Source organism: Miscanthus floridulus, chromosome 1 (assembly GCF_019320115.1).
Source record: "Miscanthus floridulus cultivar M001 chromosome 1, ASM1932011v1, whole genome shotgun sequence".
In the NCBI taxonomy this organism is placed as follows: domain Eukaryota; kingdom Viridiplantae; phylum Streptophyta; class Magnoliopsida; order Poales; family Poaceae; genus Miscanthus; species Miscanthus floridulus.
In genome coordinates, this window is record NC_089580.1 from 192,212,806 (window position 1) to 192,236,269 (window position 23,464).

Below are 23,464 nucleotides of genomic sequence, written 5' to 3' on the forward strand. Positions count from 1 at the left end.
AAAAACTATCTAAATAAAGTACTAATTAAATTTAAATACATTTAAATCTAATTAACATATATCAAAAACTATCTAAAAACTAAGAATAAACTACTAATTACATTTTAATACATTTAAATATAACATATATATCAAACACTACCTAAAAACTATCTAAAAAACTATCTAAAAAGTATCTAAAAACTATCTAAAACAGGCTATGGATGGCCATGCATGGCGGCTGGGCGTGCTGGCCGGCCACGGGGCCGAGCAGAGCCGCACGAGGACGACGTATGGCGGAGACTCGATGGCCGCCGGGCGGGGCTCGACGACGACGGCGGCGCGGGCACGGCAGAGACGACGAGATCGAGGCCGGGCGGGGGTAGACGACGACGGCGGCGCTGGCGCGGCAGAGACGACGAGATCGACGTTGTAGATCAAAAAGTAGAAGATGAAACGGTCGATATATATAGGCCGGGACCCTTTAGTCCCGGCTTGTAACACCAATCCTTTAGTCCCGGCTGGTAAGCCGAACCGGGACTAAAGGTCCAACCCTTTAGTCCCGGCTCGACTTACCAGCCGGGACTAAAGGATCTTTAGTCCCGGTTGGTGTTACCAGCCGGGGCTAAAGGTATTTTTGGGCGAGCAATTCCGCCCACCCTTTAGTCCCGGTTCCTGGCCTAGGCCGGGACTGAAGGCCTGAAATTTTTACAGCCCGCCAAAGTGTTGTTTTTTCATTAAGGATTGTAGATCTTGATGAGCTGCTCAAATGAGACACTAAATGACCTCAGATGAAAAATCTCTGAATACCAAGTTTGATCATCTCAGCAAGATCTACAATTGTTACATAGCTCATTTTTTCATTTGAGAAAGTTTTATCAAACACTAGTCACAAATTCTTGAATCTCATATAGACATTCTAAAACTATGTCACACACTTGTGAAATTTAAACTATATTTTGTTTAAACTTTCTCAAATGAAAAAAATGGCCTATATAAGGATTGTATATCTTGATGATCTGAACAAACTTGGTATTCAAAACTTTTCAATTGGAGACAATCTAGGGTTCCGAAAACTAGTTTGTAGGCGTCGAAATTTAAAAATCACAAATTTGAACCGTCCAAACTATCTCAAATGGAAAGTTGACCAAAACAACAATTGTAGATCTTGATGATTTTAACAAACTTAGTACTCAAAACTTTTCAATTTGAAGTCATTTAGAGTTCAGAATACTAGAGTCAAAGTGTTGTTTTTTCATTTGACCAAATTTGACTTGGTCAAACTTGCTCAAATGAGACACTAAATGACCTCAGATGAAAAATCTCTGAATACCAAGTTTGATCATCTCAGCAAGATATACAATTGTTACATAGCTCATTTTTTCCATTTGAGAAAATTTTATCAAACACTAATCATAAATTCTTGATTCTCATATAGACTTTCTAAAACTATGTCACACACTTGTGAAATTTGAACTACATTTTGTTCAAACTTTCTCAAATGAAAAATGGCCTATATAAGGATTGTATATCTTGATGAGCTGAACAAACTTGGTATTCAAAACTTTTCAATTGGAGACAATCTAGGGTTCCGAAAACTAGTTTGTAGGCGTCGAAATTTAAAAATCACAAATTTGAACTGTCCAAACTATCTCAAATGGAAAGTTGACCAAAACAACAATTGTAGATCTTGATGATTTTAACAAACTTGGTACTCAAAACTTTTCAATTTGAAGTCATTTAGAGTTCATAATACTAGAGTCAAAGTGTTGTTTTTTCATTTGACCAAATTTGACTTGGTCAAACTTGCTCAAATGAGACACTAAATGACCTCAGATGAAACATCTCTGAATACCAAGTTTGATCATCTCAGCAAGATCTACAATTGTTACATAGCTCATTTTCCCATTTGAGAAAGTTTTATCAAACACTAGTCATAAATTCTTGATTCTCATATAGACTTTCTAAAACTATGTCACACACTTGTGAAATTTGAACGACATTTTGTTCAAACTTTCTCAAATGAAAAATGGCCTATATAAGGATTGTATATCTTGATGAGCTGAACAAACTTGGTATTCAAAACTTTTCAATTAAAGACAATCTAGGATTCCGAAAACTAGTTTGTAGGCGTCGAAATTTAAAAATCACAAATTTGAACCATCCAAACTATCTCAAATGGAAAGTTGACCAAAACAAAAATTGTAGATCTTGATGATTTTAACAAACTTGGTACTCAAAACTTTTCAATTTGAAGTCACTAGAGTTCAGAATACTAGAGTCAAAGTGTTGTTTTTTCATTTGACCAAATTTGACTTGGTCAAACTTGCTCAAATGAGACACTAAATGACCTCAGATGAAAAATCTCTGAATACCAAGTTTGATCATCTCAGCAATATCTACAATTGTTACATAGCTCATTTTCCCATTTGAGAAAGTTTTATCAAACACTAGTCACAAACTCTTGATTCTCATATAGACTTTCTCTAAAACTATGTCACACACTTGTGAAATTTGAACTACATTTTGTTCAAACTTTCTCAAATGAAAAAATGGCCTATATAAGGATTGTATATCTTGATGAGCTGAACAAACTTGGTATTCAAAACTTTTCAATTGGAGACAATCTAGGATTCCGAAAACTAGTTTGTAGGCATCGAAATTTAAAAATCACAAATTTGAACCGTCCAAACTATCTCAAATGGAAAGTTGACCAAAACAACAATTGTAGATCTTGATGATTTTAACAAACTTGGTACTCAAAACTTTTCAATTTGAAGTCATTTAGAGTTCAGAATACTAGAGTCAAAGTGTTGTTTTTTCATTTGACCAAATTTGACTTGGTCAAACTTGCTCAAATGAGACACTAAATGACCTCAGATGAAAAATCTCTGAATACCAAGTTTGATCATCTCAGCAAGATCTACAATTGTTACATAGCTCATTTTCCCATTTGAGAAAGTTTTATCAAACACTAGTCACAAATTCTTGATTCTCATGTAGACTTTTTAAAACTATGTCACACACTTGTGAAATTTGAACTACATTTTGTTCAAACTTTCTCAAATGAAAAATGGCCTATATAAGGATTGTATATCTTGATGCGCTGAACAAACTTGGTATTCAAAACTTTTCAATTGGAGACAATCTAGGATTTGCATCGTTGTATCATGCGGGCACAACAGTGAATTTTTTCTTGACGTATGACCCTTGGTTATGATCTTGTCGTAACCATGGAGTGTCTTCATCATTTAACATGATGCTTGGATCTTTCTTCACTATGAAGGGTGGAATTCAGATATTTCTTTTATAATCTTCTGACATGTCTGACTTGTCTTCAATTCCCACTATATTTATTTTCCCAGAAAGAACTATGTGGCGCTTTGGCTCATTGATCATTGAGTTGATGTCTTCATTTTTTCCTCTCTTTGATTTTGTAGACATGTCTTTCACATAGAACATCTGACTCACATCGGCAGCAAGGACGAATGGTTCATCTTTGTACCCAATATTGTTGAGGTCCACTGTTCTCATTCCATACTCTTTGTCGACTGTTACCCCTCCTCCGGTCAGCTTCACCCATTGGCACCGGAACAAAGGGACTTTAAAATTAGGTACGTAGTCTAGTTCCCATATATCTTCTATGCGGCCATAATATGTTTGTATATTCCCATTTGGATCTGTGCCATCTATGCGAACACCACTATTCCCATTTGGATTTTCTTTCTAGGACGTTGTTCACCCTCGACGTCACCAGGATCATCGCGCCTGATCTTATACCGCGCTGCTTTACATACCGGGCATTCATCCAAATTCTCGTATTCATTGCCATGGTAGAGGATGCAGTCATTAGGACATGCATGTATCTTCTGGATTTTTAATCCCAAAGGGCAGACAACCTTTTTTGCTTCGTACGTAGTGGTGGACAATTCATTTGGCTTCGGAAGCATCTTCTTTATGAGGTTCAATAAATTTCTAAATGCCTTGTCGGATACACCATTCTTTGCCTTCCACTGTAGCAATTCTAGTGTTGTACCCAGCTTTTTTTTGCCCCTCTTCGGCCATCGGGTATAGCAACTTCCTATGATCCTCAAGCACGCTCGAACTTAACTTTCTCTTTTTCACTTTCGCATTCTTGTTGTGCATCACGAATGGCATCGCCAAGAGCATCACCGAGATCATCTTCTGCCGCTACCTCTTCTTCATCTCTCCCCATTGTAGTATCATCAAAGGCACCATACTGAGCAATAATGTCATCAATGTCTAAATCTTCTCCACCTTCTTCCATCATGACCCCGCTTTCTCCATGCTTAGTCCAACATATATAGTTTGACATGAAACCTGACTTAAGCAAATGTGAATGAAGACTCATTGAGCTTGAATATTCCTTTAAATTCTTACATATGGCACATGGACAACACATGAAACCATCCCGCTTATTTGCCTTGGCCACACCTAAGAAATAGTGCACGCCCTCAATAAAGTCTTAGGAGCGGCGATCGGCATTGTACATCCAATGGCGTGACATAATGTGCATTACACGACAAATTATGAAAACCTTGAACATAATTAAGTATTTTATTACACAACATAGATGACACACACACGGTTGATTAATTAACTAAGCCTGACTACAACGTAAGCAATCCCAACTATCACTAAACAAACTAAAACTACAATGCACTTCAGTAACCTAATTATTTCATGATCGTACGCAACTAAAACAGACAAATCATTCTTCTGTTGAATATCAATAAGCTTCTCCTGCTGACTCACTGCCTCATCATCATCAGCCGCTACCTCAAGCGCACCCAAATTCTACACGTATGTAGCATAATCTTCCTCCCAGTACCAACCATCGCATCCATTGCCCTCCCACTGAAATTAAAGCCAAAAAATATTTAGTCAAAAATATTCAAGAAAAGCAGGTCAATTAGCCATAATAATAAAATGTGTAAGAAACTCACATCGCGATATGGGCACTTGTAGAAAACACGACCCTTGTTGGGTCCCTATCTCTTGACTCGGTACTCCATCACAATCTTCTGCTTACACTTGCCGCAGATAATGAGAGGGAGTTCTGGCCTCAGTCGTTTCGCAACCGAACGAGAGGCCGAGGATCCGGTACCAGTTGTCATCTACTTTCTATACTTATTTTTGCAAACTAGCGTAAATTTCACATTTTCTAAAATGATATATTTAAACAAAACTAGTACGGATTTCACATGTTTCAATAAATAACCATCCGTACTAGTTGACCTTGCTTACGTGATCATCTCGGCGAGCATTTCTCCACCGGACGGCACCGTACTTGGCCAAGGAAGAGCTCCGATTCTATGAGGAAGGCAACACGGTCTTCCACGATCGTTGCCGCTCTCCCTCGTAGAATCAAAGCTCCTCCTTGACGTCCGTTACCACTCGGCAGAGAACATGCTCGCCGAGCTGAACACGGTCCGCAAGTTCAACTAGTACGGATTTTCTATAATTTTCTAACTATTTTCTAAGTTTTTCATTTCATGGAAAAATTAATTCTAAAAAATAAAAGGCATGATTTCTAAGTATTTCATTTCATGGAAAAAATAATTCTAAGTGACCTGCTCGATATCGGCAAGCTCGCGGGCGTTTAGGTTGCCGAGGATAGTAACATTTGTAGATGACATTTGTAGGTCTGAAGTTATCAAATATCCATCAAATTATAGCTCAAAAACATGTTTCAATAAATAACCATCCGTACTAGTTGACCTTGCTTACGTGATCATCTCGGCCAGCATTTCTCCACTGGACGGCACCGTACTTGGCCAAGGAAGAGCTCCGATTCTACGAGAAAGGGAACATGGTCTCACTACAAGAAACCTTGTCATTTGTGACGGACCAAAATTGTCACAGATTGCTAAAAAACCGTCATAAAACTGCATCTATGACGATTTTTTATAACGTCATGTATTGAGCGTCACAGATTAACGCTCGTGACGTTTTCTTCGTTTTCGTCACAGATCAGCACAATCTATGACGATTTTAAACTGTCACAAATCATCCTCAGGCCCGTGCAGCCCAGCCCAAGTCCATTGTTTTGTGACGAAAATAAACGTCATAGATTGTTGTCCACGTGGATGGCGATGTGATGTGTATGATGACGTGGAAGCTGATCTGGACGCTGACGTGGCAAGTGATGTGTCATTCGCGATGACGTGACAGGTGACGTGGTAGCTGACGTGTTATTCATGATGATGTGGCAGGTGACGTGGCGCCTGACGTGGAAGTTGACGTGGCAGGTGATGTGTCATTCGTGATGACGTGGCCAGTGACGTGGCGTCTGACGTGGCAGGTGACATGTCATTCGTGATGACGTGGCAAGTGATGTGGCGTCTAACATGGCAGGTGACGTGGCAGTTGACGTGGCATTCGTGATGACGTGGCAGGTGACATGGCTGATGACATGGCATTTACTAAATTGGGCCAATTTTCAGCCCACATATGGAACCCACAAAACAAGCTAGAGCCCACTAAATACAATTTGAGCCCACATCAAAATCACCATTTCAGCCCACATCACAATCAGCATTTCAGCCCACATCACAATCAGCATTTCAGCCCACATATCACAATAATATTATATCAACCATTCAACGGAAAATTATAGTAATGATTCAGCCAAACCAACTAGTAACAGTAATATCAACCAATCAGCCCAAACAACCAGTAACAGTTATGATTTTGACCCAAAAAACCAACAGCGACCAAAAAACCAAAATCCAGCTATCAAAAGCATAAACAAACAGCCCCAACAGTTAGCCAGCTCGATTTTGACCCAAAAATAACTCAAACTTGGCCTCCAACTCAGCTTGCTTTTTGCTCATCTCTTCTCTGTCTCTTATCCTTATCTGCTCATTTTCCAGTAGTTGTTTTGACAGGTCTTCCACTTGTGCGCGCTGGTTGCTGACAATCAATCGAAGCTCAACATTGTCCCTCTTCTCCGTTTCCAGTTGTGCAGTCAACCTTGGTCGCTTAGTCTGCATCCCCACATTCTGAAGAAACATGCTCTTTTTGTTGTTACGCTGAAGCACATCAGCTACAACCTGAGCCCTAGACTTGGGTTGTTCACCTTCTTGTGGTTGCGCAAGCCATCTGGCTTTCCATTTCAGTCTATCAATCAAGTAGAAAATATGATTCAGGATCACGAGGCACTTGAAATTATCCAAAAAAAATGACACCATTAGTGAACAGACTTACAATAACTGATTGGACAGCAGGTTCGAAGCCTTTCTTTTTCTTGCTGTAGTGGCACAATTTGAACAAATCAAATGCATCAGGTTCCTGATCCTCGTCCTCACACTCATTTCCCTGAAATTATGACATTTCAAAGGAACATTCAGTTATCATTTACTTGCTGTAGTAAGCAACCCATGGAGCATTCAGTTATCATTTATGGTCAGAAAGATGGATGTGAATGGAAACACTTGACAAAACAAATACTTGAAAGAGACCAATACGGTCAGAAATTAACAGCTAAACATATAATTTATGAAGTACAGAACCAGCATTCCATTTACAGGCATTCATATTAGAAAATATGCCCAAGATAGCATGAAATCAGATCTGGGCAGTCAAATGGAGCTACAAGTGCTACAAGCTCAGCATACAGAAAAGTGCTACAAGTGCTACTAGTGCTACAAGCTCAGCATACAGAAAATGGGCCCAAGATAGCATGAAATCAGGTCTACGCAGATTGTAAAGTTATGCTACAACCAGATTTAAACTCGTTGACACATTTAAGATATCAAGGCACAGATTGTAAAGTTATGCTTGATACTTAACACGAATGTTTCACAAGTGTGGATCTGATCTGAACTCATCACAATTTTCTAAGACATGACAGCAACATGACAATGGAAATGCAGTTAACATGGCAAAACATCAACATTGGTAACTTACCAAATTTTCTACAAAAACTGGGTAGCTACGGGAGCCGGTTGTTTGATGTAAAGAAACGTTGCCTCGGTTGTCTTTGTTCTTCTGACATGCCACCTACATCTCATACAGAATACATGTTAGAGGAGTGGCAAAGTATAATGTAGAGAGCAAGAGTTCGTTTTTCGGCAAAACATACCATTTTTTTGGGAGTCTTCCATAATTCCACAAGCTCAATCCAATCTTCATTACTTGTTGATTTCACAGGAGAAGTTTTTGGAACCAAATGGAGTGGAATATGATCAAAAAATTGTTGCTTCAGCTTGTGTCGTTGTTGGCGAACTACAGACTTCATCATTTCAAGGCAACCATGTTTAACCACATCATCATTTGTGTCAATGTCAAACTTTGCCTATTCAGATGGAAGGACATATGTAAGAAATAGTGCATATTTTTATTTACTAGGCAGCAGGGTAGTATGCATGCATGGTTCAAAACAGGGAGATGGAGAAAGGCCTTGGAGAATGTACTTACACGAAGTATTCCCAAAAAAGTATCAATCACTGCAGGGCGTTTCTTGTACTTCTTCCAATGTGTGAGCACAGGTACATGGTTCCTGACTGCAATGTTGCATTCACTTGCAAACTTTGCAGCAACAAGAGGTACCAAGGGCCTGATATTTCCTTCTGGTATGACAATTGGCAGCTTGCCCCGATGAGACCGGTTGATCCTGTGGAGACCATGTCCCATATTAACTCCTCGCTTCCTTTGCTCTTGTCGTCCTGGTTGTAGATGATCATTGAAAATGCAATTAACATACACCAACCAAAGTTGTAATGCAATATTGAATATGGAATAACATGGTAGAGGAACAAACACCTTCATTGGTGCTTGGGTTGCCACCAACAGGTTGGGCAATGGCATCAGTTGTGTCATCCATGGTGTTGTTGTCATCATACAAGCCAAAAGCATCTAAAAATGACAGTTAGTAAGAACACATTCATCATGCAATCAAAGGCATTTGAATGATAGTTTGAAAGGCTCACCTTCATTGGGCAAATTGTTGTGACCACCACCTGGCAGAATGGCATCAGCTCCATCATATAAAAAATAGCAGAAAAGGAGTAAGATTGCATTCGACAGGAAATCAGAGGCATTGGAGAATGAAAAAAAGGTAGTAGAACTAACCTTGAGCATCAACAGCTGGTTCAACAGCTTGGCTCCCATCAGGGTGTGATGGAGGTGCCACATGAATGTCACTTGGTGCAAGACTAGCCTGTGGAGGTGCCACATGGATGTCACTTGGTTCAACACTTGCATCAGGCTGGGAAAAGGTTTTGTTTGACTTTGGACTTGTAGTAGTTGGGGCAACTGATGCATACACTCTCTTACAAGAGCGAAACTTGACTCTAGTAGGTGTTGCATCTGAGCCCTTGTAGAAATGGGAGCATTGATTAGTGAATAGAATTTCGAGATAATTATATTGCATTAACAAAAAGACAGGAACATAAGCCCTGACAAGATGGAAGAATTCTCACCTTAGCAATGTCATCATCAACTGAATCTGGTTCATAGTTAGATTCAGAATCTTCTCTATTTCTCTGTTTTGTCTTGTTCTTGTCTTGAGAATTTGGTGTTGTGCTTCTAGAAAAGGGATTGGAAGGAATAAGACCAAGTTGCTGCAGCCTTGCACTGTTCCTCATGCATTGTCGGAGCCGCAACTCTTCGTACGGATGGAGCGGTGCTACGAAGGTGCAATGTAACAAGAGAAAAAAAATGATCAGTGACCAACCCTTTGTAAACTTAGTATGCAACAGAATAAAAATATTGCAGCACTCATTGACATATATCTATAGCACTAACAGAACATTCTGATTTAAACTAATTGACATATTTGAACTCACAACATTGAGATTCAGAATACTAACAGAACGAGCACATGTTTCATACCAAATTCAAAACATTTGTACATTAAGATCTCAAGGACATGGCATCGATTGTGAAAGTTAAGCTTGATACTTCACATGAATGTTTTACAGGTGTGGAAGTGAGCATTTGGGTAAAATAAAGAGTTAGCTAGGTAATTACATATGAAGCAGTCATGGTAAACTGTATATGGAGCAGTCATGATAAACTAAACAATCACACATAATTAAACCAGTAAATAACTACAGGTAACCAATGAGGACATGAGCAACACCAATGTGGACATAATAGCAGTAAATAACTACAGGTAACAAGTAAATAACATGATACTAAACAAGTTTACAATCACAAATAATGAAACCAGTAAATTGGTGACATGAAAGAAGCGACTAGCAAACATGTGTGATGAACAGAAGTAGTAAGAACTACAGGTAATTAACCAACGAGGACATGAGCAACCAACATGGACATGAGCACATATACCTGGCGTCCCAAGTGCTTTTGTTTTCTTCGAATGACCCTTCGTCGGCATGGCTTGGTGGCGGCTAGGGTTAGGGTTGCCCTCGGAGTAGGCGGAGGCGCGCGGCCCTCGGCGGTCGGCGGAGGAGGAGATGGGGGAGGCCCTCGGCGGTGGAGCGCAGCCCTCGGCGGAGGAGGGCAGCCCTCGGCCCTCGGCGGTCGGCGGAGGACGAGATGGGGGACAGCGGAGGCGCGCGTCCCTCGGCGGAGGAGGAGGAGATGGGGGCGCGGCGGCGTAGGTAGGTGGTGGGAGAGAGAAGCTGGGAGATGGGGGCGCGCCGGCTATGCAGGAGACGATGCGCGCCGGCGGAGGAGGAGGAGATTGCATTCGGCTGTGCAGGAGATTGGTTTGTGGGCGGTGGGAGAGAGATGGAGATAGGTTTGGAATTAGGGCGCCGCGGGTGATTTGAGGAGATTATAGATATACCCTAATGAATGTAGTGGGATTTTTGGAATAGGAGGGTATTAGCGTGAATTCACTGTGCGAAAAATTTGGGGCTGGTGGCATTGGGCCGACTGAATTCAGCCCATGGCCGGGAGAAGAGGCCCTCTTGCCAGGAATTTACATAATTTAGCTTCATTTTATGTAATTTAGCTTCCCACTTTGCATTCAAATTTAGCTTCAATTTGTTTCCATAATTTCATCGAAAAACTTTTATCTCATGTAGCAGGCAACAAATATAAGTTCTCATGTAGGAGTTTGAATAATTTGTCAATAGATTTGGTACTTTTCCATCATTTAATTGAATTTCTATGCTCTAATTGAAAGTAATCCTAAGTTCAACTATTTGTCCCTCCAATAAGATTCGAAAATTTGCACAAAAACTTTTTATAAATTCCATTGGAGACCATGGATTGGAGATGGAGACAACTTATGTTGTCTTCAGGAGACAATTCAAACTTTTATCTCCAACTTGTCACGTACGTAGTAATTGCAATACTATCTACATTTGTTCCAAAAATTCTAAATATTGATGTGGCAACATATTTTAGGTTTATAATTAAGCTTGTAACAAAAAATAACTATTTTGATAAAGTTGGAGCATACATTGTTCACAAATGTAGACAACTCTCACATAGTTCATAGTAACTCAACTCATACTTTAAGATTGAAGTAGCACTTTACATGTTCAAGCTTGTATTCACCTAAAATTTGGATAGAACATTATATTTTCCATGACATTACATAATATAAAGTAATTTTAGCAATAGTTATGCAAAAGACATGTTTATCTATTCTTTTATGGTGGAATAAAACAAGCTATGTAAAAAAGATATATAAAATATCTATTTTGTAATGTAATATGCAAACAAACGAGATGAAATGAAAATTTGTGTTTTTACAAAAATTTAGAAAAAAAAACCAACACATTTGAAGTTACTATGACCGAGAAATACCATTTACAATTTCTAAGTATAGATTAAAAAGAAAAAACCTACTGCGCGCAACAACCTGAGCGTGCCACGTGCTCCAGGTTCAAGGAACTCAACCAACCCGGTGTTGCCACATGTACAATTCAACGTATTATGAATATAAAATAAACCATCCTCACTTCAACGCAGGCATGGCCGTGGTTCAGTGGTAGGTCGTGCAGTCTGTGTGGGCTGAGGTCGTGGGTTCGATTCCTGCCTCGGCATTATTTTTGCGTCGTTGTCAATTAACAGGGAAAATAAAAAAAAGTATGGTCCAACGAGGAGTCGAACCGCGACCAGCGCCGTCCCAAGTTAGTGCCTAACCATTTAGCTAATAAAGTATATTCAATTGCTAGCGATAAAACATTGTATTTGTTCCCTTAGAAGTGCCTAACCGCCCGACCCGGGCCTCTTGGCCTCCCGACCCTTCCTTCATCTAGAAAATTCCGGTGCGCCCCCATCCCTTGGCCTCCCCCTCATCATCCTTTGCGCCGGCGCCGTCTACTCCCTCCCCCTCCTCTTCCGGTGCGCCGCCCCCATCTCCCCCCTCCTCCGCCGCCGCGCCTACATCTTCTCCCCCTCCTCCGCCGGCGCGACAAGAGCTCCATCGGCAAGCCAAGGGCGACGAGAGCTCCGACGACTCCGAACTTGCTGTGTTCGAGGTCAGGAAGGAGCCGGCGGGTGGTAGAGGAAAGGCGCCGGCGGGTGGTTGAGGAAAGGCCAAGGAATTGATCATCCTTGACGAGGAGAGCTTAGAGGATTTCGGCAAGGAGTCCGGCAAGGAGGCCGACGACAATTTAGTGAGTTATCAATGACAAATACTCGGTACTGGTACTGAAAACGTAGCTGTTCTTATTACCTTCTATCAATGGCTTCTCATTTGGGTGTTGCTTGTTTATATTGGATTTATTGACATACTTGTCATCGTTTCATTACTGCCTTAATTAGAGAGATAAGCGTTATTACGTCCCGATCGATAAAGAATTAATATAGAGCCTCAGTTTTGATCAGGGGATGCGGCTCAGCCTTTTTGTGTGGGTTTCTCTGGCGTGTTAATAGGAAATGGCTCTGCCACCATATCCCTGTGCTTTATTGTGATAGTCACTGCCTGCATAATATAGCTAAGCACCTGTCTTGCATTTGTATTGTTTCAGGTGTGCCCTACGTGCATCCTTGCCCAGAAAGAGACCAAGGAAATGGCAAAGAAGATAGCCTATCTTGAAGGACGTCTGAAAAAAGAAGAAGAAAATGTAGCTTCCCTTATCAATGAAGTTAATGTAGCAGTTGACAGGAACCTGGAGCTGGAAGAGGAGCTGCAAGAAGCGAAGCAGAAAATATATGCACATGGAAATGCACTTCTTGATGCTCGATTGGAGTTGAGCAAGAAGTCAGCTAAAAAGTAGATGGATGGTTTAGGGTGCCGGAAGTAGGAACAACCTGTCATATTTTGCTTCTCTTATGGTTGTTGTCATGGATGCGTGTACCTAAAACGGTTGATCTAAGTTATCTTAAGTTGTCTTATTTTGCAAATTGGAGGTCGAGATTGCTTGGGGTGCTTAACTTGCAGTGGTACTTAATCAAAGTAGGTGCAAAATGATCATTTCTTTTGTGGCAGATCTTATCAGCAGCATTTGAAACAGAACCTAGTCATCATGTGAAACAACAACGAAGGGAACTGTATAAATAATTGAGCTTATGCTATGGTAAATAACAAGTTCAGAATTGGAATCCTAGGAATGATATCATCACAAGCGGTGTACCAATTACACAGTTGACATACAAGCTAAAAAATCCACATGATAGGTGAACTGACAGATGTTCATAACAAAAAATACAACGAATTGGTAGCAGCTATTCATCATCACTGTCAACATCAATTGTAGCACCTCCTTCATCATCGCTACAATACTCGAAAATTGTGTCATCTTCTTCCTCTTCAGCATCAGTGTGATTCCCGCCTTTGTGACTTTCTTGAACCCATTGAGCAATTTCACCAGCTTCAAAGATAGGGCCTTGTTCATCATTTCTATTCAAAGGAATATCATATGCCATGTCTATCACTGATTCTCGCCTTCCATCCTCATCACAACATTCGTCCTCTTGATATGCAGCAACATTATATTGTGCGGACTCGGTTTCCTTTACATTATAAAGATGCCTATGGTCATATGTCTGCACAACTTGCCAATTTTTACCCAACTTTGTATCTGCCAAATAAAAGACCTTCCTAGCTTGAGTGGCCAAGATTAAAGAATCGTCCTTATACCATAGACTTCCAACATTGATGCTTTTAAAGAAGCCATCATATTGAAGTTCAGTCCTCTTCCCATCAAGTTTAAACCAATCACATTTAAACAAAACTACTGTCCTTTCAGCAGAATTATATTCTAACTGAATTATCTCTCTCAAGGTTCCAAAAAAATCAATGAACTGACCATTATGTGTACCTTCTGTCATTACTCCACTGTTCTGTGTTTTCTTATTCTTGTCACGATCAACAGTGTTAAACCTCACACCATTCACTATGCATGAGGTGTATTTCTTGACTCTAAAATCAGGACCACATGCCAAGGAAAAGATATCGTCATCCACCTCTTCTTGATTAGTATCCCGCAACCTCATGATCTGGCACATGCAACACATACACATCAGCATTTCAGGAAAAAAGCATTAAATCTTAGCTGAAATATGTGGATGTAAACTAACATGATTCCTGAACCAAGCCTGAAATCTGAGCTGAATCATTTTTTCAATGTTGGCCACCCCTTCTCTCTCTAATTCATCTCTGAACATTCTGCAAAAAAAAGAGAAGTTACCATATGTGCAACACAAAGGTGGCAAAAAAAAATAAAGACAATAATTACAACTTACTTGACAAATTTCTCAACTTGACTACAATTGTTAAGCACATACCACACCATTTGATCAAAGTCATTTTCATCATATTTCAGTTCAGATGCGGAAGTAAAATGAACTCCATGCCCAAAAACGTCAACATTGTATGCCTCTTCATTAGAAAAACCTAAATTCCTCGGTTCCCGATTAAATCTTGTTTCAACATCATCCATGTATTTAGAGCAAAATGTCAGGCATTCGTCAGCAATATATGCCTCGGCAATTGAGCCTTCTGGCCGTGCCCTATTCCTCACATAGCGCTTCAAAGTGTACAACCGCCTTTCAATTGGGTACATCCAACCATATTGCACAGGACCTCGGAGTAATGCCTCATCAGGTAAATGGACAGCAAGGTGCATCATGACATCAAAGAAAGCAGGGGGAAAATTTTTCTCAAGCTTCACCAAAACAATAGGGATCTCTTTCTTCATTTCAGCCAATAAATCTTTCTTAAGTGTTCTGCTGCACAGTTCCCTGAAAAACTTCCCTAACTCAGCTATTGCTTCATAAATGTCCTTGTCCAAAAATCCTCTAATGGCAACAGGTAAGATTCTTTGCAAAAGAATGTGACAATCATGTGTTTTTAACCCTTGTACCTTGGTTCCATCAGCATTTACACATCTTGAGATATTGGAAGCAAATCCATCTGGAAACTTCACCTCATTCAAAAATTTACAAAAGGCCTCCTTTTGTTTTGTGGACAAGGTATATCGAGCACGAGGCATCTCACCATCCTCTCTAAAATGTAGCTCCTTTCTAATTCCCAAATCTTTCAAATCAAGCCTGGCTTTAGTTGTATCCTTTGTCTTCCCAGCTATGTTCAGAATTGTCCCAATGAGGGCCTCACATATGTTTTTCTCAATATGCATAACATCAAGATTATGTCTCAACTTCAAAATTTTCCAATATGGTAACTTCCATAAACTAACCATCCGGCTCCAAATTCGCCGCACATGACCCCCTTCCATGTCAGAACGCTTCCTCTTCCCAGGTGTAACATCTTTAACTTTCTCCAGTTCAGCCAGCAGCTCTTCTATAGAGAATTGACCTGGTTGGTCATTGCTTTCATGAAGAGCAGCAAACTCATTGTTTCTCCGCAAACGATGTCCTTTTGGAAGGAATCTAAAGTGCCCAATATACCCAATTTTGCTCCTTAGGCTGTATGAAAGAGGGTGCTTGTCACAATGAGTACATGCAAAATAGCCTTTCGTGGTACGCCCTGAAAGAGTACTCAAAGCTGGGTAGTCATGGATGCACCACAGAACTGCAGCACGAAGGCTAAATGTTTGGCGAGTATTAGCATCATAAGTACGCACACCCTTCCAAAGTTCAAGTAAATCTTCTATAAGAGGCTCTAAAAATACATCAAAGTCCTTCCCAGGTGATTTAGGTCCTGGAATAAGCAAAGCCATCATGAAGTTTGACTCCTGCATGCATGCCCAGGGTGGAAGGTTGTATGGCACAAGTACAGGCCACATGCTGTATCTTGAGTTCTGTTCTGAAAAAGGATTGAACCCATCAGTAGCAAGCCCAAGTCTAAGGTTTCTTGGATCTTTTGCAAAATCTGGATATACTCGGTCGAAATGTTGCCATGCCTCGCCGTCAGCTGGGTGCCTCATTTCTGTCTCATTGGGCTGCCGCTTTAACTTGTGCCATTGTGCTTCTTCTGATGCTTCTTTGGTTGCAAACATCCTTTTTAACCTAGGTGCCAATGGAAAATACCGCAACACTTTCTGAGGTATCTTCTTCCATTCTGCATCTTTCCATCTTGAGAGACCACAAACAGAGCAATTATCATAATTGGCATATTTATTTCTGAACAGCACACAATTATTGTAGCACACATGTATTGATTCATATCCGAGACCTAATTCTTTAAGAAGACTCTTTGCATCATTATATGATTTTGGGAGTGTATTGCATTCCGGGAACGCCTCAGCCAATAGCTTCATTACTACAGAAAAAGCAGAATTGCTTATCCTATATAATGACTTCATATGAAGGAGCCTCACCACAAAGGAGAACCTTGAAAATTTGGCACAACCAGGATAAAGCTGACGCTTTGCCTCTCTCATGGCCATTTTGAAAAATGAATCTTGATCCTGATGGTCTGCATTACCTTCGTCAATTTGTCCATCATGTCTTGTTTGTTCTTCTGCAGTGTGCAGGTCTCCTAAAACCGCTTCTAAAGGATCAACACCATAATTGTCATCCTCTGTTAGTTCTACATCATGTAGGGAACAATCTTCTACATCATGCACATGAATAGGATCATCAATAACATCTACATCCAAGTTCTCTCCATGATGAATCCATCGAGTGTAAGTACTGTCCATTCCATTCATCAATATGTGCTTCTTCACTCCAGCCTGATTCATGTATTTCTGATTAAGGCATCTACCACATGGGCACAAAATTTCAACATTCTCACTGAATTTTCTGTGAATGAAGCTCATAAATTCTTTCACACCAGCAATGTATTCAGGGGAAAACAATTTTCTATGCACCCAAGTTCGATCCATCTGTTCATCCATAGCACAGCAACCAAAATGAACAAGTACATCTACACCAAGTCGAAAGAAACACTCAACAATGGCGGCCGACACATACATACCGTGGACACTCAACAATGGCGCAGCAGGAGGCGGGGACAGCGCGTCGCGGCGCAGGTGGAGGCGGGGACGGCGCGGCGCGGCGCAGGTGGAGGCGGGGACGGCGCAGGTGGAGGCGGGGACGGCGTGTCGCGGCGCAGGTGGAGGCGGGGACGGCGCGGCGCAGGAGGAGTCGGGGACGGCGCAGGTGGAGTCGGGGACGGCGCATGTGAATCTCTCGATCCATCTGCTTTAGCTATTTTAGCTCGGTCGCAACTCTCTGTTTATAAAAGGAAATAGTCCAATACCAAAACGCAAATGAACTAGTAGCCTAGTGGTAAGGCAGGTTTCGTTCGTCCGCGAGGTCTCGGGTTCAATTCCCGGTTGCAGCAATTCTTTTTTGCCATTAACCCGCAGGCCTGCAGGCCCAAGCCGAGCGCAGCGGCCCAACAGCAGCAGCGGCCGGCCCAAGCGTGCAAGCAGGCCCAAGCCGAGCGGCCCAAGCGTGCAAGCCGAGCAAGCAGCAGCGGCCCAAGCATGCAAGCAAAGCGGCAGCGGCCCAAGCATGCAAGCAGAGCGAGCAAGTAGCAGCGGCGGCCCAAGCGTGCAAGCAGAGCAGCGGCCAAGCCGAGCAAGCAGCAGCGGCCCAAGCGTGCAAGCAGAGCGAGCAAGCAGCAGCGGCGGCCAAGCAGGCCCAAGCCAAGCGTGCAGGCCTAGCAGCCCAAGCCGAGCGTGCTGACGTGGCGGAGCAGCGACGTTTAGCCGGAATACGTGGCGGTGCGGCCGACGTGGCCGGCTGACGTGGCGGAGCGGCGACGTGACGTGATGACGTGGACTGAAAATGGCGACGAATTTATTAGAACGTCACAGATTTTGGAACAATTTGTGACGAATTTATTATTATGTCGTAGGTTTTGGAACAATTCATGACGAATTCATAATAACGTCACAGGTTTTGGGCCGCTTTGTGACGAAACTGATAAAACGTCACTATATTACGAGCCTCATATCCACTCTGACAGATTCGTGACGGGAAAATGAAAATCGTCACAGATTGTGACAGTTAACGACGTTCTCAGAAATCGTCACAAAAAATTCGTCATAGATTACAAGGTTTCTTGTAGTGTCTTCCACGACCGTTGCCGCTCTCCCTCGTAGAATCAAAGCTCCTCCTTGACGTCCGTTACCGCTCGGCAGAGAACATGTTGGCCGAGCTGAACACGGTCCGTAAGTTCAACTAGTATGGATTTTCTATAATTTTCTAACTATTTTCTAAGTTTTTCATTTCATGGAAAAATTAATTCTAAGATCACGTAAGCCGCCAGGGACAAGGATGACGCGTGCTCCAGCGAGGATGAGCGATGCGTGATTTTGATGAACTAATTTAACTTTTGTTTATCCAAACATATATGCAAATCATCATGTGATTTTGAGCTAAAAATGACATATAAAATCATAATAAAGTCCAACATATAAAGTTACACATGCATCTACATCGCAAAATGAGACAAGCTACTGATAAAACATAAGAGGATTAAGTTTGTTACCTCCAAAATCGAAGAGCAACACCAATGGAGGGGGAGAGAGCAAGAACAACAGCAAGCTGAAGAACAGAGGCAGTGAGTTTGAATGGAATGGCTCGGGCTCGGGGAGGAAGAAATGAGCTGGATTATAGGCCGGAATAATTAGTCCCGGTTAGAGGGCCAAACCGGGACTAAAGATTAATCTTTATTCCCGGGGCATCACCCAAACCGGGACTAAAAGATTTAGTCCCGGCTGGTATTACCAACCGGGACTAAAGGTAAACCTTTAGTCCCGGTTGGTAACACCAGCCGGGACTAAAGATCCCTGCCCCGCGGACGACCGTTGGGCAGGGACCATTACCAACCGGTGACTAAAGGGTTCTTTAGTCCCAGGGGCAAAAAAATGCCGAGACTAATGCTAAATTGGGACATCGTTCTAAAGTCTGTTCTCTAGTAGTGTGTGGCCATCAACGGAAGGAACAAATGTGTTAGCATGCTCTCAGTTTAGACTTTTTGCGTCTTGCTGTCCTGGTTTAGCATGCAGCAGCATGGACTTCAGATTAGACTTTCAGGAATTTTCATTCAAATAAATGGACTGACCGCTGGTGAAAACCGCGTGGTTTATACGGAGTAGTATATATTAGGCTTGACCCTGACAAATATTTTATTACTACTAGTATACAAGGCTTGAACTACTGACAAGTGACGACCGGGTCATATTGTCTCACGATCGATACTATAAAAGGCAACCATCGTGCATGTTTCCCTCCCAGCAAACCAACAGTGAGTCAGTTGAACGAGCATTAGTACTCCAGCTAGCTAGCAAGCAAGCCTCCCAAATAGCTTAGCTTGTTTAGCAGTAATACCTAAGTTGCTGTGTGCAGTGTGCACTGCCAGCTTACGGGTTACATTAACAAGGATCTGCTATATCGTTCCTGGATTGGAATATAATGGCACCGACGGCGGCGGCGATGATGGCCAGGGCGGTGGTGGTGGCCGTGCTTCTCATGCAACTCTGCAACGTCATACTCGCGGCGAGGCCGCTGCTGGTTGCGGTCGCGGACGGCGGGCAGGGCGACGACGACGGGGGGGCATGGCGCGGAGGAGCTGGTGGTCATGCAGGTCCTAAACGGCCCGGGAGGCAACTGCAACAAATGGCAGGCTCCTAACCACCCTCCCTGCCAAGCGCCCTAAACAGCTGAGCTGACTACTTTGTCTCGTTCCATATATGCCTGGCCTAGAGAGGGGGCTAAGTAATTCCATGGAAAAATGGATTCTTCCGAAGATGTTCATATTAGATCGACGTAGTATAGGATAGATAACTAGTGCATGCAATGCGATAATAAAGCAGTCACTGACAGAGGTAGACTTGCAACAAAAGGCGTATATATACACATCATTAGCTAGGTGATTTGGATTGGATTCAGGTATAGGGAACAAAAAGGTACAACCGCGCATCTAATGCTGTATAGTCGTTCATTCTCTTCGAGGTAAACATTTTTAACTCTCTCCAGATGTACAATGAATTTTATTTAAACAATAGAATCTGCATATGAATTTATGGATTGGATTATGTAGTTTGGGATTTGTATATAGTAACTAATAATCAGTAATGCCTGCTTTATATACCTCTTTTTTTTAGTGAGGTACTCTTTCTAATTAAGTACTAAAAGAAAATTTCAATCTTTAGAGGCAACTTTATTTGCTAAATTTCTTATGTAACCCTAATACACTGGAACTCACTACTACATAAAACATTTTTGCAACAGCATTTTCACCATTGTTTTGTTACAAACTGCTTATGATAATATATCATCATCGGTTCATATCACAAACCGTGGCGAAAACAATTTCTACGCCAGCTTGTTTCACAAACCGACGGTGAAAATTAGGGAGGTTTTCACCACAATTCATGATACGAGCCCCAATGAAAATATTTACACTATATTCGCCTATGTAAAAGGCCTATCTGGTCCATCTGTCTTTCCTCCATCCCAACTCCCTCGCCTCTACTCCACCATCTCCCGCCTCCCGGACGCACCTCTCTCTCGACCGCCAAACGCCTCTCCACATATAATCTTCCACCCAACCTACGTCTCCCTCGCCAACCATGCGCCTCCCTGCTCCAGCTCCTGGTATTGGTGCAACTGACGCCCACCTCCGGGTACCTACCGATGATGGTGAACAGGCCGGGCGGGGAGCCACTGCCCCGATGGCGAGTAGGCGAGGCCGAGGTGGATCTCTCGTGCGACTGACACAGAGGATGCAACGGCGGCGGCCCTGTAGGGCACAACTGAGAGCACTATTAAGGGTGTCCTCTTCTAGATCTGATGATGACGGTGGACGAGCTCGACGAGGTAGAGCGTCTCTCCATCTTCCTTTCTCTCTCTCTCTCTCCCTGTTGTCCTAACTGTTCGTTCTGGATCTGTAGGCAAGAGAGCCAGGAGTAGATTCGGTGGTGGTGGAGACGAGAGTGGGCTCGGTGGTGACGATAGGGGACAAGGAGGGGCGGGGGTGACGGATCAGTGGTTGAGGGCAACGGCGCATAAATCAAAATCCCTGTGTCATGCTGCAAGGAACAATGACTGTCAGAAATGAGTAGCTAACGGCTTGTGTGAAAACGAAGTTGATGAATCTATCGGTCCGCGCACAAGGGCTCCCTCCATACCAAAATACATGCATGTCGTGCTTCTCGAGGAATCAAACTCTTTTAAATTTAACTAGTTATATAGAAAATAATATCGATATTTGCATCTTCAAATAAAGTTTATTTATTATGAAATTACATTCCTCCATCTATATAATGATGCTTAACACATATAATAAATATTAGCATTTTTTGGTATATGTTTGGTCAACCTTAAAAATGTTTGACTACGTGTGTGGAATCATGGATCGGTGCAGCACTACACAGTTAGCACTTAGCACGCAGTAATGGACCGTGCCGGGAATAATTCTTGCTCGCTCAAATTAACACAAGCAGCAAGGCGTATGCAGCGTATAGTAGTATGTACTAATTAGTATATCATTAGATAGATCCGTGAATCTATTTTTATGAAGATACAAATGTTTTTGATATTTTCTACTAAACTTAGTTAAATTTAAGAAATAGTTTGGTCGGCATAAATACAATAGCGACGCTTATTTTGGGACGGAGGCAGTAGGCAGCTCGCAGTGGTCACTAACTCGCCGTGACTTTCTCCGTACCTGCCTAGCCAAACTGAACCATTTCAGCGGGCAGCGTGGGACAATTGCATGTATGTACATGTGTTGGCACACTCGCGCGCTTAGGTACTTTTCTCTACGACACTCCGTCCTCGTTGCATCCTGGTTAACCGCTCACGCTCATACAGACTTCAAACTTTGGAATTTGAGTTCAAATGGACCGCGCGCGCTCTCTGAAAGACTGGAATAACCGCGTAGCTTGGCGCCTACTAAATACAAGGCTAGTAACTGATCGACGATGACCAGGTCCGGTCCTTCGTTTTACTTCTCTTCAGCAGCCGTGGGTGCCTGCATTATTCCAACAGACAGCTTAACGAGCATTCGACGTACACAGTAGACATATATACTCCACCCCAGCACCGCTCTCTCCATTTCGAAATGATAACCATAATAAACAGGGGAAGTCAACTTATACAATTTTAATCAACAATTATTCAAATTATATGTAAGTATATGCAAAACCCTCTTGCATCTCTGCGTGTGCCAGACAAGAGCCCGAGCTGCCCGAGAGGGGGAATCAACGGTGGTTGGAAAGGTTCAAACCACCTGAGAGAGGATGCTAAGAGCATCTCTATCAGATTGAGAAAACTCAATCCATTTTCTTTATAAAAGTGATAAAAGGGGATTTAGTACAAAAAAAAAGCTTTAGCGGACCCCTTCTAAATCCCTTTGGCTATAGTTTTCTCAACCTTTTAAAACTTCCCCCCTCAATCCATTTTCTTCCATCAAATTGTGACCACCGCCGGATCCCCGCATCTGCACTCGGCGCTCGCCCATTGGCAGAGGCATGTTGCACAGCCGAAAACGCGGCCGCACGAACGAGGGCAATGTCGCAAGGGTGTGGGCCGGACGCACCAACTCGCCTCATGGGCAAGTTCTGGGCACTAGGTGTCGGTGTTTTGAGTTACCACTGACGAGTAAATTTCTAATACTGCGCGTCTGGCTTGGATGGTGTGCTTAGAGGACATGAGGTTTATACTGGTTCGGGCAGAATGTCCCTATGTCCTAGTTTGTCGTTGTTGCTCGTGTTACTAGCATGGAAAGTTTATAGTAGGGTTACAAACGGGCGAGAGAGGGACATGTCCTAAGTCTCTGGTGGAAAGAATGAACGGGTGCTGAGAGCTCGGTCGCTGCTCAGCCGTGCCCTCATGTGTTTGTTATCTCGTGGTTCGGGGTTCGATGGGTTCGTTGGTCAGATGGTCTGGCTTGAATCCCCTCTCTTCATGGACGCCCTGCTTTCTCTTTTATAGGCCAAGGGAAAACACGGGTTACAGTGGAGGAAAAGAGAAGAACCAGAGAGAGAGAGAAAGTCTTTCAGGATCGTCGGGTCCTTCTTATCCTTCATGCGGGTCCCACCGACCCTGTAGATGTCAACAAGGATAGCTCCATGTTGCGGCCCTGTCTGTCACTGGCGCCACGCGCGGGCATCGTCGGCCGGTCATGGCATTCCATTCCGTCGCAGCGGACGTCGTGGTGAGCTGACAC

At 42.5% G+C, this 23,464-nt stretch overlaps 1 protein-coding gene and 1 pseudogene across 1 annotated transcript; both read right to left on the reverse strand.

The window, feature by feature from the left end:
* Nucleotides 1–6,767: 6,767 nt before the first annotated feature.
* On the reverse strand, nucleotides 6,768–10,660 carry LOC136469022 (uncharacterized; annotated as a pseudogene).
* Nucleotides 10,661–13,565: 2,905 nt separating this feature from the next.
* LOC136507124 (uncharacterized) lies at nucleotides 13,566–17,280 on the reverse strand. The gene is made up of 4 exons (XM_066501951.1): nucleotides 17,255–17,280; nucleotides 14,617–17,162; nucleotides 14,452–14,539; nucleotides 13,566–14,370 (listed from the first exon to the last, which is right to left on the reverse strand). Exons 2-4 carry the CDS (start codon nucleotides 17,160–17,162, stop codon nucleotides 13,597–13,599), a joined length of 3,408 nt encoding a protein of 1,135 aa, XP_066358048.1. The 5' UTR covers nucleotides 17,255–17,280; the 3' UTR covers nucleotides 13,566–13,596.
* Between the last annotated feature and the right edge of the window lie 6,184 nt (nucleotides 17,281–23,464).

Bases quoted from the DNA above. Each gene is read 5' to 3' on its own strand.
- LOC136507124 (XM_066501951.1), bottom strand. From the start codon at position 17,162: ATGGATCGAACTTGGGTGCATAGAAAATTGTTTTCCCCTGAATACATT. The intron at 14,540-14,616 runs GTAAGTTGTAAT...TTTTTTTTGCAG, and splicing joins CAAGTTGAGAAATTTGTCAA to AATGTTCAGAGATGAATTAG. The intron at 14,371-14,451 runs GTTAGTTTACAT...TGCATGTGCCAG, and splicing joins AGGCTTGGTTCAGGAATCAT to ATCATGAGGTTGCGGGATAC.